The sequence below is a fragment of the Anser anser genome (genome assembly GCF_964211835.1).
Source record: "Anser anser genome assembly, chromosome: 6".
Lineage (NCBI taxonomy): Eukaryota > Metazoa > Chordata > Aves > Anseriformes > Anatidae > Anser > Anser anser.
In genome coordinates this window covers 21740482-21754273 of record NC_139726.1, presented here as the reverse complement: position 1 = coordinate 21754273, position 13792 = coordinate 21740482, and the positions used below count along the sequence as shown (strand labels likewise).

At 42.7% G+C, this 13792-nt stretch overlaps 1 protein-coding gene across 5 annotated transcripts in view; it reads right to left on the bottom strand.

Moving 5' to 3' along the window:
* Window positions 1-13792, bottom strand: part of ITGA6 (integrin subunit alpha 6) — a 129557-nt gene that overhangs the window by 36375 nt on the left and 79390 nt on the right. The window contains exon 1 of one of the 5 annotated variants that reach the window (XM_083842510.1): window positions 7949-8199. The exons of 2 other annotated variants lie outside the window; for them this stretch is intronic. In XM_083842510.1, coding sequence (XP_083698636.1) covers window positions 7949-8109 — 161 coding nt within the window. In that variant the 5' untranslated portion in view covers window positions 8110-8199. Of the gene's footprint in view, window positions 1-7948; window positions 8200-13792 lie in introns of those variants that run through there. 2 more of the 5 variants (XM_083842506.1, XM_083842507.1) reach the window with 2 other exon arrangements.

The following is a 13792-nucleotide window of genomic DNA, read 5'->3' as shown; positions in this document are numbered from 1 at the left end:
CATTACATTCCTTACAAAATTGACACATGAGGAAAGGGTTTTAGGTAGAGTTCAACAGAGAAGGACAGCCCATTCTGGCTGTTGACAATTTGCTGCTGTAATATGCCAGGCAACCCAATACACTAATTTGGGAAATGTTCTGTTTTACTTTGTGGAGAATCCAGACAGCAACGAAATGGATTGGTAAAACCATTATTCTCTGCTTGCTATCATTCGAGAAAAAACATTTATGAGGAGGCAAGCTACCTGTCTTAATTCTGCGTAAGTTTATCTTTGTTATTTGCAAATTAACAGTAGCAGCATTAGTAAAACATACTACAAAGAAAATTGCACTTGTCTTAGCTTGTGCTGTAACAATGATTTAGTCATCCTCTTTATTCCTGGATATCAGGAAAAGGTTCTTCAAGGAGAGGGTGGTCGGGCACTGGAAGAGGCTCCCCAGGGAAGTGGTCATGCCACTGAGCCTGCCAGAGTTCAAGAATCGTTTGGACAGCACTCTCAGACACATGATCTGATTTTTAATATATATATACATATATATATATTTGGGAGAGGGGGGTGTCCTTTGGGGACCCAGGAGTTGGACTCAATGATCCTTGTGGGTCCCTTCCAACCCAGATATTCTATGATTCCTATTTCACAGTTAAAGAAAAAGAAACAATAAACAACACTATAAACTGCATAGAGATTTTTGGATGAAAAAGTTTATACAGCTGCAGAATATTTATTAAAGGGCAGCTGACAGAAAAGAGACTTCTAAGAATCTTAGATAATAAAAATTGGTTAATTAAATGTAATCAATTCGATAGTTACACTACAAAGATTTACATTTGTCTTGTACAGTTACAGATCAGCTCCATCCAATAGTCCAGGTACAGACTGATGTGGTTGGCCAATGTTTCCAAGGTAGTTGCAACACAGACTATTTATTCCCTCCTTCCAAGGTACAAGACATTTCTTCTAGTGGACTGTAACAAAAAGGGGATGAATTAGGACTACACAGATGAATTACTTTTAACACCAGACAATACAGTACATACAATCCCACATCAGGATGAAGACAGATCCATTCCTGATGATGGGAGGGTTGCCTTGTGGCTTATTCTTAAAGTATTTGACAGCTGAAGGAGTCTTACTCACCATCAAATTAGTTAGCACAAGAGTGAAATTGATACAGAAATTATAGCATATCTTCTGACAGTCATTCTGGCACAGCTGCCTCTCTGTGCCTGACACTCCCAGTACACTTCATCTCTGTGCACAACTGCTTAAAAGCTCTTTGCTGCTCTCCAGACCTCATAAACCTTGGAAAATTAAAACAGATACCAAAGGAAAACTACATCTTCAAAAAAAAAAAAAAAAAAGCTGTATTTCAAGCTTCCAGCTCACAGCTAATGTAACTACACAGTGCTCACTTAAATGCGCCTGTTGCAGAAGGACTCCTGGGAAGCCTGCTCCAACCCCTGATGTCCTAGAACAGAGCAGCACACAGAAAGACAAGCCGTGTGTCACGCATGCTACATACTTCAGATATTTGAATGGCACCCTCCTACACCCTCCATCTTGGTCAACATTCTGTCTCCCTTGCTTCCTACCCTTCTGTAGCCAGAGGGGTCACGTTTTAAGTCTGAAGAGCACCAGAAATGTTCTCGTGCCAGTCAATCAGTAAGACCAGGACAGCAACGAGCTTCAAGCAGCTGTTTGCCAGCTGAAGGCTTCAAGATGCCAGCGCTGCACAGAGCCTCGATTCTTCGCCCAGCGTCAGCCAGCAGCTGGCAAGCAGGGCAGAGCAGGCAGGCAGCATGCGTGCCCTGGCACCCCGCGCCTCGCTGCAGGCCCCAGGCGGATGGAGGGAACTGCAGCAAAAATGCTTCTCCACCTCACTCCCACCTCCGGTTTTAGAGACAAATATTAAAATACATTTCAGCCCATTCATTGCTGTACTCAAGCTGACCTGTATGCCAGATATGATGAATTCTCCTCCACACGCCATATTTACAACAAACAACGTGAAGTTTTACAACTCCTTTTCACAATGGAATATTTCATGGACAGTTTCACTGAAGACAAGTCAGATGTGCACAAACAGACATGTCTACTTTGAGCTTAGCCTGAAAAGCACGGGAAGAGTAGGAAGTTTTTCTAACTGCGAGCCCTCTCCCAGCACTTTTCTGCCCATTTTTCAGACATAATTAAGCAGTATTGTCCGGAGCCTCAGCCTCTGCTCAAGAACAAGACAACTTGTCAAGGAGAATGCTTTTCTTTGTCCTTAACTCTCATGTTGTGCAGCTCATTAGTTTTCATTCAGATTAGCGAAGAGAAAAGCCTTCTCCTCCTTCCCAAGATCAAGGTCTGCCCCTGCTCGTACTGTGTTGTACAGTACAAGTCTAACCTTGCTAGTTTTAGAAGACGTAAGATTAATTTTTCAATCCTGTTCCTGCGATGTATCTGATACTTTGGCTGCAAGAGAGAGCTCTCTGTGCTAGCGTATGCTGTGTTCATCAGGGTTGACTTATACCTTAAAATTATTTAATATGAACTACTTGGTATATTCAATCCTCTGAGAAGGGGTCGAGTACAACAGACTTGGACCAGAGGAGCTTAAAGTGATTTTGGTTAATTGAGCCATTACTTCTATTTTAATGTTCTTGCAAGGGCTTGGCAGGTCTGCATTTGACACTGAGTGGCAGCTTACAGAATGCTCTTCTCCTTCCAAACACACAGCCTGAAGAGACATTAATTTGTGCTTTCACAGATTCACATTCACCCCATTCACACTTACTGAGATACTTAAAAATAAGAAAAGTATAAATCAAAATGCTTCTAAGCCTGTCATCACCTCTACCCTACATATTTTATGCTTGAGCAACCCCACCAAACCAAATAGACAGTACCTCTTACATTAGAAACTGATTCATCAGTCTCAGCAAAGGCAAAAACTTAAAGCTATGAAACCAAGGAGTTGTACCAGGTACTTGCATCTAACAGGAAGACCGTAACAGTTTTATGAGCTTTAATTGAAGCTGATTGCCTGGGCTGTTTCTCAAAGCTGGAGTCCGAACAGAAGGTTATTTATCAGTGCAGACAAAAGTCATATGCTACAGTCCTGACTCACGGAAGGCTTACACTTACAGAGCAATTAATTACTATTTTGCTAATTCTTAATAGTATCAACGTAACAGAAGTATCTACCACAGAGCTGAGTTAGATCATGCACCTCTAGGTGACCATAAAAAAAAAAAATGTTGTTTTTCAAGAGGTATATGACCTCCCAAAAAAAACAAATTTCTCAAAGGGACAGAGGACTGGGAAAAGAGGTTTGCCATTTACCACATAGGAAGGCTGGCTCTACGCTATGAACATCTGTCATGCCAGTCAACACTGCAGAGAAGTTGAATCTGCCAATGCACACAGCTGACGGAAAAGGACTGTATTGTGGCTTATCTTCCCCGACACAGCCTTTTCAGAGCCACCTGGACTGAACTGTGGCAGAAGCACATTTTTGCTGTGACCCGTGCCTTGCAGGCAGGACGTATGAACGCAGCTACACGAGCACAACTTCCCAGCGTGGGCCCTGTTTGTACCACAGTTGTGCTAGCAAAGCCTCACGTCCACCTACCACACCAGGTGGGGGACAACAGAAAACAAACAAAAACCACTGGAAATAACATAACCATACAGACCACAATATCCTATAAACACAACTTGCATAAAGCTCGCTTCTGCTGTTCAGGAAAAGGGTTTTGCCACAGAAGCAAAGGAAATTCCTTGACTAGGGCAACCTGCCCTCTCTGAACAGCTGTGCTGGAAGGGCAAAGCCTCTGTAGGGCAGCCTCTGTGGGGAGCTCCTTGCCGTGCCATGCACTTCTGTGCCCCACAGCTCTGCCCCGCCACAGGCAAGACAAAGGCCAGACCTGCTGCCAGACAGTGAAAATTACATCATAGTCTCCAATCGTTTGTAAACCTGACCACAAAACCTGTCAGCTGTATCTCTGCCACAGATAACCCACAGAATAACTCAAACTTAGCACAGGAAAAAAGCTTTATTTCTTCAATAATAAATCTTCAAGTTCAATAATAAAGCATTTTTTTTTTGTATAAACAGAAGCTCTAAAGACCAGCGCTATTAAGGCCTTTAAATCCTGAAGATGCAAATATACACAGCATGATTAATTCAGTTCACCTGAACTTTGAATTACTCTACAATAGATCTGCAAGCAGGAACTGTCATTTTCCACTGCAGACCGGCATAATCCAGCTCTTTTGTTGCTCAAGCAAAGTGAGCACAAGCCCTCAGACAACACAGAAACACTGGCTAAATGCCACCGAGGATACACTGCAGCAGTACAGCAATGTCAGCAGCCTTGCTGACCAAAGGCAACTTTGTTTTATGTTGCTATAATGGCTCACAGTGGAGATATGCACTATCAGCAAAACCTGCCACGAGCAAAAATTCCAGTAAGACACTACAATTTTTAAGGCTTTATAGCTGCTAATGGTCAGCACAGGTTTGGCATAAAGTGCCTATCCACAGCTTTCAGCCACACAGCTTTTCTTCTGGTAAGATCCTGAACTTCTATTACCATAGCTTCATCCTTTTTTGCCTCAAACAGTAAGAAGCCTACATTAATTCAGCTTCAAAATACTATTCAAAATAATATCATAATTAATTGTAAGTTATACACAAATGTATGGGGCTTTTGTTCAAATTCAAGAGATCTTCTTACATCACTGTGATTATAACCAAAAAGGACTGAAAAAGACCTGTGGGATATCTTAAATGGTATATGTATGCACACACAATCTTTATATATACATATACATGGTATATACATATATATATGGTAGCTAACATATATACTAAGTATAGTTTATCGATGCTCGATACCCTCACATTCTTCATCACAGAACTGCTTAAGCTTGAACCATATTACTCTTATGGCTACACCGTCCCCGAGTCTCAGGCCCCTCCAAGTTACAAACCTCCTTCCAGTTTGCAGACCGTAAGACACCGCTGTGTCACTACCACCCCTCAAAAGCAGAACTCCCATATTTTGTTCTGTTTTTAATATGTCAATATGACAAATCTCATGCAAGGAGCCCAGCTTTCTTAGAGCTCCATTAGCTCCTTAAACCTCCATAGCCTTTTCTGCTACCGGATTCATCGCGTTTGACAGTGGACCAGAACTACGCACAGAAAGCCAGGCAGGCTGCCCTCAGTCCCTCAAACAGTAATGTTAATGGTCCCCCAAAAGCATATTAAGATTGCATTCAGCTCTCTTCCACACCCACATGCCATTAGCAGTCCACTTTCAGTTACTATGAATTAATAAAGTTTTTCTCCTCTTCAACTGATGAACTTGCCAACTTTTCTCATCTGAAAACATTCACACAGAAAAACAAAATCCTGTTACCAATCCGCAATCTCATACAAAGTACCATTTACAAGTAAATTCAAAGCGGTTCTCAAGAATTCATCTACCCATGCTGTAGGGAGTTAAGCAATTACTCATTAGCAAACACAGCATTAGTATCTAACACTGACAAATACAAAAATTACCATTCAAAGTTAATATGTAATCTGTAGTCTCCCATGACTTAAGAAAAAAAGGTGATCAAAAGCAAGTATGTTTAATAACAGGCTATTTCGGCTGTACCTTTATTTGTCACACTTCCTCGGCATTCTCCACCCTCATCCTTACCAAGCAGTTTCATAATGCTTAACACTGAATTATCCAGTCGAGGCAGGAGGAGAGAACCATCTCACTTAAGAATCACTTCAGTGAGGCAAGAGACAAATTAAGGATCATTCAGCTTGTTTTACCAAATCTTGTTCCACGTCACTGACTAAAACATTCCTTGAACAGAATCACATATTTCACCTTTTCTCCTTTGTTTTCCCAAGGACTTACTGATTGTGCACATATCAGTTATAACCTGTGTCTAATTTCATAAAGTTGGGGTTGGCAGGGTGGTTTTCTGGGGGGGACTGGGGTTCCCTTCCACATGAGAACCCGAGTATCACTTGCAATCAAGTTTCAATGATGAAATGGGTTTCGGGTATTCTAGCAACCACTTAAGTGTCTGCACTCAAACTGTAACTGAGCTTTAAAGTTAGCCGGTCCTTGGTGAGATGTCATGGTGAAATTACTTCTATCAGTCTTGAGAGAGTTCCTCTAGTTACAGATAATGGGCAGCATACAGGGACTACGCACTTTTCTGAGTATGAGACCTCAACATGATCTCCATTCTCATAACTTCACCAAATACCTGGAGAGCAGACAGCTTGTTCCACCTATAAACAGCCAAGCTATTTAGAAACTAGTATCTGTGGAACATGCCAAACAAATTGTTTAATATTAGTGTCACTCATTTGTAAATCATGTCATCATTTACAAACATGCAGCCTAATATGGGAGCCTTCACTTCAAGTTTCTCCATTAAAACTCCCATTTTATTTCACAAGATGTAACAAAGTGAGCTTAACGTGCCTATATCCATACAAAAGATAGTAACAGTCCAGCACATTTAGTATCTTTTTCAGCCGCATTACTACTACCCCTACTCCAGAAAAATGATGCTCAAAGTGACTGTGGCGTGGCTGTGCTACGTAAAAGAACTGAACGCAGGTTTTCCAAGCAGCTACATGGGGCAGCACTCAAATGCTTTATGTTAAAATACGCAGAAGAAATTTTAAAAAAATAGCCAAGACATCTCATACTAAGAACCATGCATCATAAAACACTTTCTCTAGTCTGGTTTTTCCTCTATTTGAGACCCCTGCTTCTCATGAAAGCCTGGATTCAGAAAGCCATGCCAACACAGTTAGCATCTGGCTCTGCTCTGTACTCAGACTTGGACTGCCTGAGGAAGCACTCACTGTACATACAATACACAACTTTCATGCTAACAATCTCTGAGGCATTTCAGTCAAACACTACAAACCAGTTTGAATACTGTGACTGCTCTTGTATTTCTACTGACTAATTGGCTTTCCATCTCTGCATAGTCTGACGCACTCATTCTATCAGCATTTGACAACATAATGGCCAACTAATAACCTTCAGGCACTGCTTTCTTAGTAGAACTAAGTGAGACCAATGCACACGTAATCCTGCCAAGAATTAAGTCAAGGGCCTCTAGAAAGAAACTCAGATCCGTGTTTGATTCTTCAGGCTATACAATTGGGTCACATTGCATACCAGACAGAAGATGGAACCTGTGATTTATACTCCTTTACACACTGTAATTTCTACGAAATCATACAAAACGTGAGCCTGAGCAAAACAGGTCCAAAGAACTTTTAACAACGTTTATCTGTTAACTTTATCGAGGATACGATTTCTTCCCAACTTCCTTCTCCCGTACACTTGATATACAACAACAGGCTCATCTTCCCTTAAATCAAAACTAAGCACTTGGGGAAGAGACATTCGTTTCCTAACAATACCTTACACAAGACACACTCCATCCAGCACTACCGCACAGGACAAGACTAATCAGCTACACCCACGGAAAGCAAGGAACCCTCAGTTCTCCCGAGGACGCACAAAGAAGCCTTGCTCTGCTTTCTGCGTTTCGCAGAGGGGCTCCCGGCTCTCCCCTCGCCCCGCCAGCAGCGGTTTGCGCCCCCCCGCTCCGCCTCCCACCTGCCCGCTCCGCAGCGGGGGCGCCCGCGCTGCACTGGGCGGCCGAGGCCGAGATCCGCCCGGGCCCGGGGCACAGCCGCCGCCGCGCGCGGTCCTCGCCGGGATTTTTGCTCCTCTGCCCCGCCGAGCCCCCCCCGGGGCGGCCGGGCGGCCCCTCGCTGCCCCCGGGCGCTCGGCGGCAGGTGCCGCCCGTGTCCCCCGTCCCTCCCCCGAAGCCCCCCGCGTGCCGCCGGGCGGGGGCTGTGTGCCGGGTAGCGCTCCGGCGGCGGAAGGGACGCGGACCCGGCGGGAGCACTTACAGCCGTCTCTCCTGCGGCTGCAGCTGCCGGTGCATGGCTAGGGAGAAGCCGAAGAGGCTGCCCGGCTCGCCGCGCCGCACGATCACGCGCTCTGTGTCCAGGTTGAAGGCGCCGGCCAGCCCCGGCAGGAGGGGCAGGTACAAGAGGAGCGCGGCCGCCATCTGCGCCTGCCGGGCACGGGAAAGCCGCCGCCGATCCGCCGAGCGCCGCCGCTCCCCCGCTGCGCCCCACCGCACGGAGCCCGCCCCGCCCCGCCCGGCCCCCGAGCGGCGGCTCCCGCCGAGCAGCCCCGCGCCTCCGCAGCGGGGGCGGCACAAAATGTCCGCCGGCCCCCGCCCCGCAGGGCATGGCACGGCACGGCACGGCCCAGCCGAGGGCGCCGCCCCGCCTCCCTCGCCCCCAGCCCCTGCTTCTGGGAGGTTGGGACGGAAAAGAAAAGCGGGCCCCGGCGGCTACGAGCAAAGGGGCCGGGCGGTGAGCACCTGCAGCCCGCCTTCCCCAAGGGGCCGCCCGACAGCGCTGCGGTCTGCGGTCCCCAAAGGGCACAGCACGAGGGAAAAACAGTCAGCGACTTTGTACCTGTGTTTGCCAGACTCTTTAGACAGCACGTGGGAACACGCTGCTTTAAACCTCATTCCTTCACTGCCTTTCCTGTCCTTAAACGGGTACCTTACCCTTACGCTTCAAGTGTTTGAAAACAGTACGTGGTTTAGTATCCCCTATTTTAGCTCATGCTTTCAGCCGTAGTTCCAAAAGAGTAACCTCACTAACTCAAAAGTGCAGGTGTACCTCAGTGCACTTCATCCACCCAGGAGAGGGGTTCAAGCTGTTAGCCTAGTCTTGTTTTAGGGCTCTGGTTTAGGGAAGTGAACACAAGGTCTTGGAAACCTTTCACCTGTCAAGCAACATGACAATACTTTTTTTCCACCAGCATCTGAGACAGGAGAAGGGAAGCTTTTTTCCCCACAAGATTCCAGAAAAATAATAATAGAAATAATAATAGAGATTTGAGCCCTCACACATGATAATACTCCAAATAATTTCTTCTGGAACAATACCATGCTCCCAGGGAGTTAATCCAGGCTACTTTTTCCAAAGTAATTATTCTAGGATAACTCCATGTATAGACAAGTCTTTGGCTCAAGACCAAAACACCCTTGATCAAAAGAGGAGAAAACACACGAGAAATGTGCATCTAATGTGGAAACAAAGCATGTTGTTAAATTAGGCTCCCTGATATTTACTGCTATTAGGAACCTTCCCGGCTTGCTCTTGCCTCAATCATTCCAAGTCTTAATCCGCTGTTCAATCACTTTGCAGTCACTGCCATGGCAGAAAACTGTACTGGCACGAACATTGCCCTACAGTTTCACTGAAGGCTCATAGAGGGAAGGGTCCCAGTCTAATTACAATAAAGTAGGCTTACTCAAATCCGTGTATTTCACAGTAATTAGTAAAGATTTGAAAACAAGTCTTTTTAAAACAGTGTTGATGTCTGTACCAAAATCTTAGCAATGTGCCCTTCAGGACCATTTAAACTCGCATGCTATAATGCTCTTACAGTAACTGTAAAAGCAATACTTGTACTTAGTAACTCCTGTTAGGAGTCACAGTACTTCCACGCTGTATCCTGAGCCACATGAATTACTTTGGCACATTAGGTTCATCTGACATCTGCCTCTCCCTCCCACCAGCGCTGCCTGGGCATGTTTTACCTGTTTGTTGTTACCCATAGATGTTTCCCTTCAGCAATGTCTTTCTCATCTCCAGATGCAGTAACACGCATTCCAAGACATAGTTGTATTAAAGCCTGTCTCAAGTGACCACAGCAGGAACAACAAAAATAGACTGCATAAAGGGTGGAGCAGAAGTGCGCACAAACAGCTTAGAGTTACCTTGGATCTCATCATTTTGTACTATTTTAATTTGCTGCATGTGAGGAGAGGAAAAAATGTTTGAAAAATGTCTATTTCCTTCCTTTGCCCTTCCTCAAAAAAAAATGCTGTGGATTATAGATAATTAACACATACCTCAGCAATTCCTTCATGCCATCTCTGGATAAAGGGGGACCAACATTAGGCATGATGACCAATTAAACATGACCACGCTGCTATGCGTAACATAGCAATTCTAAGAAAGGCAATGGCCAGATCAAAGCTGAGTAGCTATCTTTATTATCTATATTATATATAACAACTGCTTTGCTGTAGCCAAGTTTTCAAGCTGCCTGCTTATTAATGGTGGGTTGATACACAGCCAAAGGTGGTCTCCTGCTGTGCCTACATATTGAGCTAGCCTTAGTGCCAGCAATACTTTCCTCCTCCATACAATTGTGTAGTTAATTAAAAAGGAAAAAAAAATATTTTCTGGAAAATAGAGGTGGGATGGAAAAACTGGTGCTTGGCAAGACATTTTAGGCTTTCCCTAAAAGGAGGGCAAGGAAAAATGCTTTATATTTCTGAACTTTTATCATTTATATGAACAACACATGTTACGCAAAGAAAAACAGAACTTGTGGAATCTCAGCTGTGAAGCTTTAATGCAGCACATCAAATGGTCCTGAAAAAAACAATATGTAAACATCCCCTTCACATATTATAAAAAAATGCTTGATTTTATAATTGATGTAATTCCAGACAAGAAAAATTGATACAGACCAAAGAGGTTTGGTTTATTGTGCAAGTTCTAAAGCTATAAAGTTGTTTCAGTTTGGAAACTGAAACTAGATTTAAGAGTTAATAGCCTGAATCAACCTTCTGGATGATTTCTCCTGCATGCAGTACACACACACTGTGTAAAACCACTCTGTTCTCCAAATTATTTACCTTTACTGAACGGATGCATCTCAACAGCTACAGTAAACACTTGAATTTTTATGCAGCCAGGCTATTTTTGCTCATATATCCTCTATGGCTGTTATGGTTCTGTGTTAACAATGATGTTAGGACTAGCAAACAGCAGTGCAGGAGATAAAGGTGCTTACAGCAGTACGGGAGATAAAATACTCAATACCATATAAACAGAATGTTTTTCTCGAGTAGTCTAAAAACCAGAATATTTAAGTAGTTATATTTACACACTTGGTATTAGCAATTGTACAGAACTGATTCACATCATATTTTCTATTGGTAACTGAAGATAGTAAAAGAAGAAATTGAGACAATCTTTCTAAAAAGATTCTTAATATACATTTTTTTTTTTACTTTTTTAAAATCAGATGAACATCAATTCCTGATTAAGATGTGCTATGTTTTTAAAACTTGTATTTTTTTCAATGTCTAAAACAACTATAGACATAATTTTGCCATTCTTTACTTGTTTGCAAAATGAAAATATACTGCCTCCGTAGATAAATTGTTTAGAATTTGACATATTTCCTATTTAAAGTTTTTTAATCTGGACTTTTATCATTGTGTCACGGTTCTAAGGTTAAGTTTATAAATAGTAAAATAGTAAATGAAGTGTTACACAAATAAGTGAGTCAAAGGAAAAAATTCTGTCCAGACCCCGAATTTTGGCTAACACTGCAACCTGCATTACATAGCGGGTCTTTAAGCCTTTTACTAGAAGAGAGTATTTTTCCACCCAAGTTGTCAGGTACATTCCTTAAGTAGTTTCAGTATGACCAGCCCGAACTGTTTGGAGAGTAAACATCTTTGTAAACATACCAAGAGGAACCTTCTGCCCATAGCTAGGCAGAGATCAGAGAAATCCTGGTGACAAATGGGAATTAAATAACCATAGTTTGGATTGCTGTGGAAAGAATTAAGAATGTTCCTTCAAAATTACTGATAACTGAAGCATAAAGCCACAGTCATCTTGAACATATCCCTGTATTTTAATTCATTGGCCACGTTGGGGGGGGGGGCTTACATGGCAGCGTAAGGGCAGCCTATGCTTAAACATCCTTATACACAACATGGGCCCCCTTGAGGAGGAAAATAGAAGCTTTACTAACAAGATATCCACAGGACCTCCCTGGAGACTCTCCACAGGAACTCAGGAAGTAAAATGAGTCTTCATGGGACCCATTTTAACCCCATTGAGAGCCAAAAAAATAATTTAAAAAATCATTACTCAGGACAAAACACTTTTGTTCTCTTAGCATACACAGACTCTGACTAAAGGGTCTTTGGCCATCACCCAAAGCACAACTCCGCCCAACCTTGATAGCACCTACCTCCAAGAGCTGCACTGGGTGCTAGACACACAGGGCACGGCCTTGGACAAAGTCTGCAAAGGGCAAGACCAGGAATTACAGTCACTTGAGGTATCTGGTCTCTAGGTCACTCTCCAGCCTATTGTAATAGCACTGTGTAGCTGAGACCCCTTGCACCAAACTGGTGGAAGCAGCTGCTTGTTCATTACCACACTTGTTACACCTGCTCCCCATCAGGTCCTGGATCAGACCCAGCTGTGAGGGCAGCCAGCTGGCTGCTCAGCATCCACACAGGAGGTCAAGCCCAGTCAGAGTTTGCACACAGGTTTCCAGTGGTTGTTAAGAACCATGGAAAAGAAAGGGGGAAAAAATGCATCTCATCAGTTTGAGATTGTGATCAGAAATCTGACTTTTTAAAAAAAGAGAATCAATTTTATATATATATTTTTTTCCTGTCTGCAACAATATAACAGTTTTGGTTATACAGCCACCACATTCACATGTGCCAACCAAACTGCATCTGCCACTGACTCATCAGGAGCGGTGTTCAAGACATGTTCAAACACGGCTTTCAGACCGTTGGAGGCAAAGCCAAGAGAGGCTGCTTCTCTGGATAAGATCTAGAGCTGTAGCCTCTACTTTCTTTACTAATTAAAAAAGACTTAAGTAAAAAATCTAACAAATGTATTTACTTTTCTCTTTAGATTAACACCCTGATTTCTGATGAACAATCTGAACAATCAGCTGGAACTGAACACGGCAGTCCTTTTATTTTTATTTTTTACTTCCTTTGGATCACCATTTTAAAATGCTTTTCTGAACAATATCTAGTTTTTATTAATCTTAGTCTTTTAAAGCCATACATAATGAACATGAACAATGAATCGAATAAATCAAATTTTTGTTATGTTAAGTCTCAGTTAGTAACATGCTCTCTGATGTTGCAAATTTCAATTATTCAAAGACTGTAGAAAAATCCTAAATAAAGTCTGTGAAAGCTCAGTCCATTCAGATTTGGTCTACTGTCTTAGTGAAAATGGGGTCGTTCTTTCCCTGCTTTACCTGTGTGTGAACAGCAGTTATGTGAAGGTTGAGGACACGCTGTAGTTCTCAAACTCCCTGCTGAGCAATGCAACCTTCAGTTTCTGGAGCTTCATAAGTTACTAAACAGAAACATTACAAAACAGAAACAAAGGAATCTTTTGCCACCATGTCAATCTACCCATGGTGCTATTTTATATGCAAAAACTTTCACGCTCTCATTTAGTCCAACAAATTAAGAAATTAAGAAAAAATCAACAAATTAAGAAAATCTGTTATTCAAGGAAGAATTTTTAAAAATACCAGTTATTTATCGAACCACAAAATGTGTACATCCACCAAAGGAAAAAGACTGAGGATTGTCTATGCATGCAGTAATTTCCAATTAACTGCTTCTGTTTAATTATTAAACAACAAAGCTAAGCTTAAAAGGAAGAAGATTTTTTTTTTATTCCGGAATAAGACTGCATACACATGGAGTTAATCAGGACCAATTTCATGTTTAAACAAGCACTACAGATATATTCATACAAAAAAAAGAGTTCCTCTGCAATTCCAGTTTTATTCAATGAAAAGATTCATTACATGATGCTGCCATGACCAGGCAGGCTTAGTGAGCAAATTGCAAATCTAATCAGTTTGGC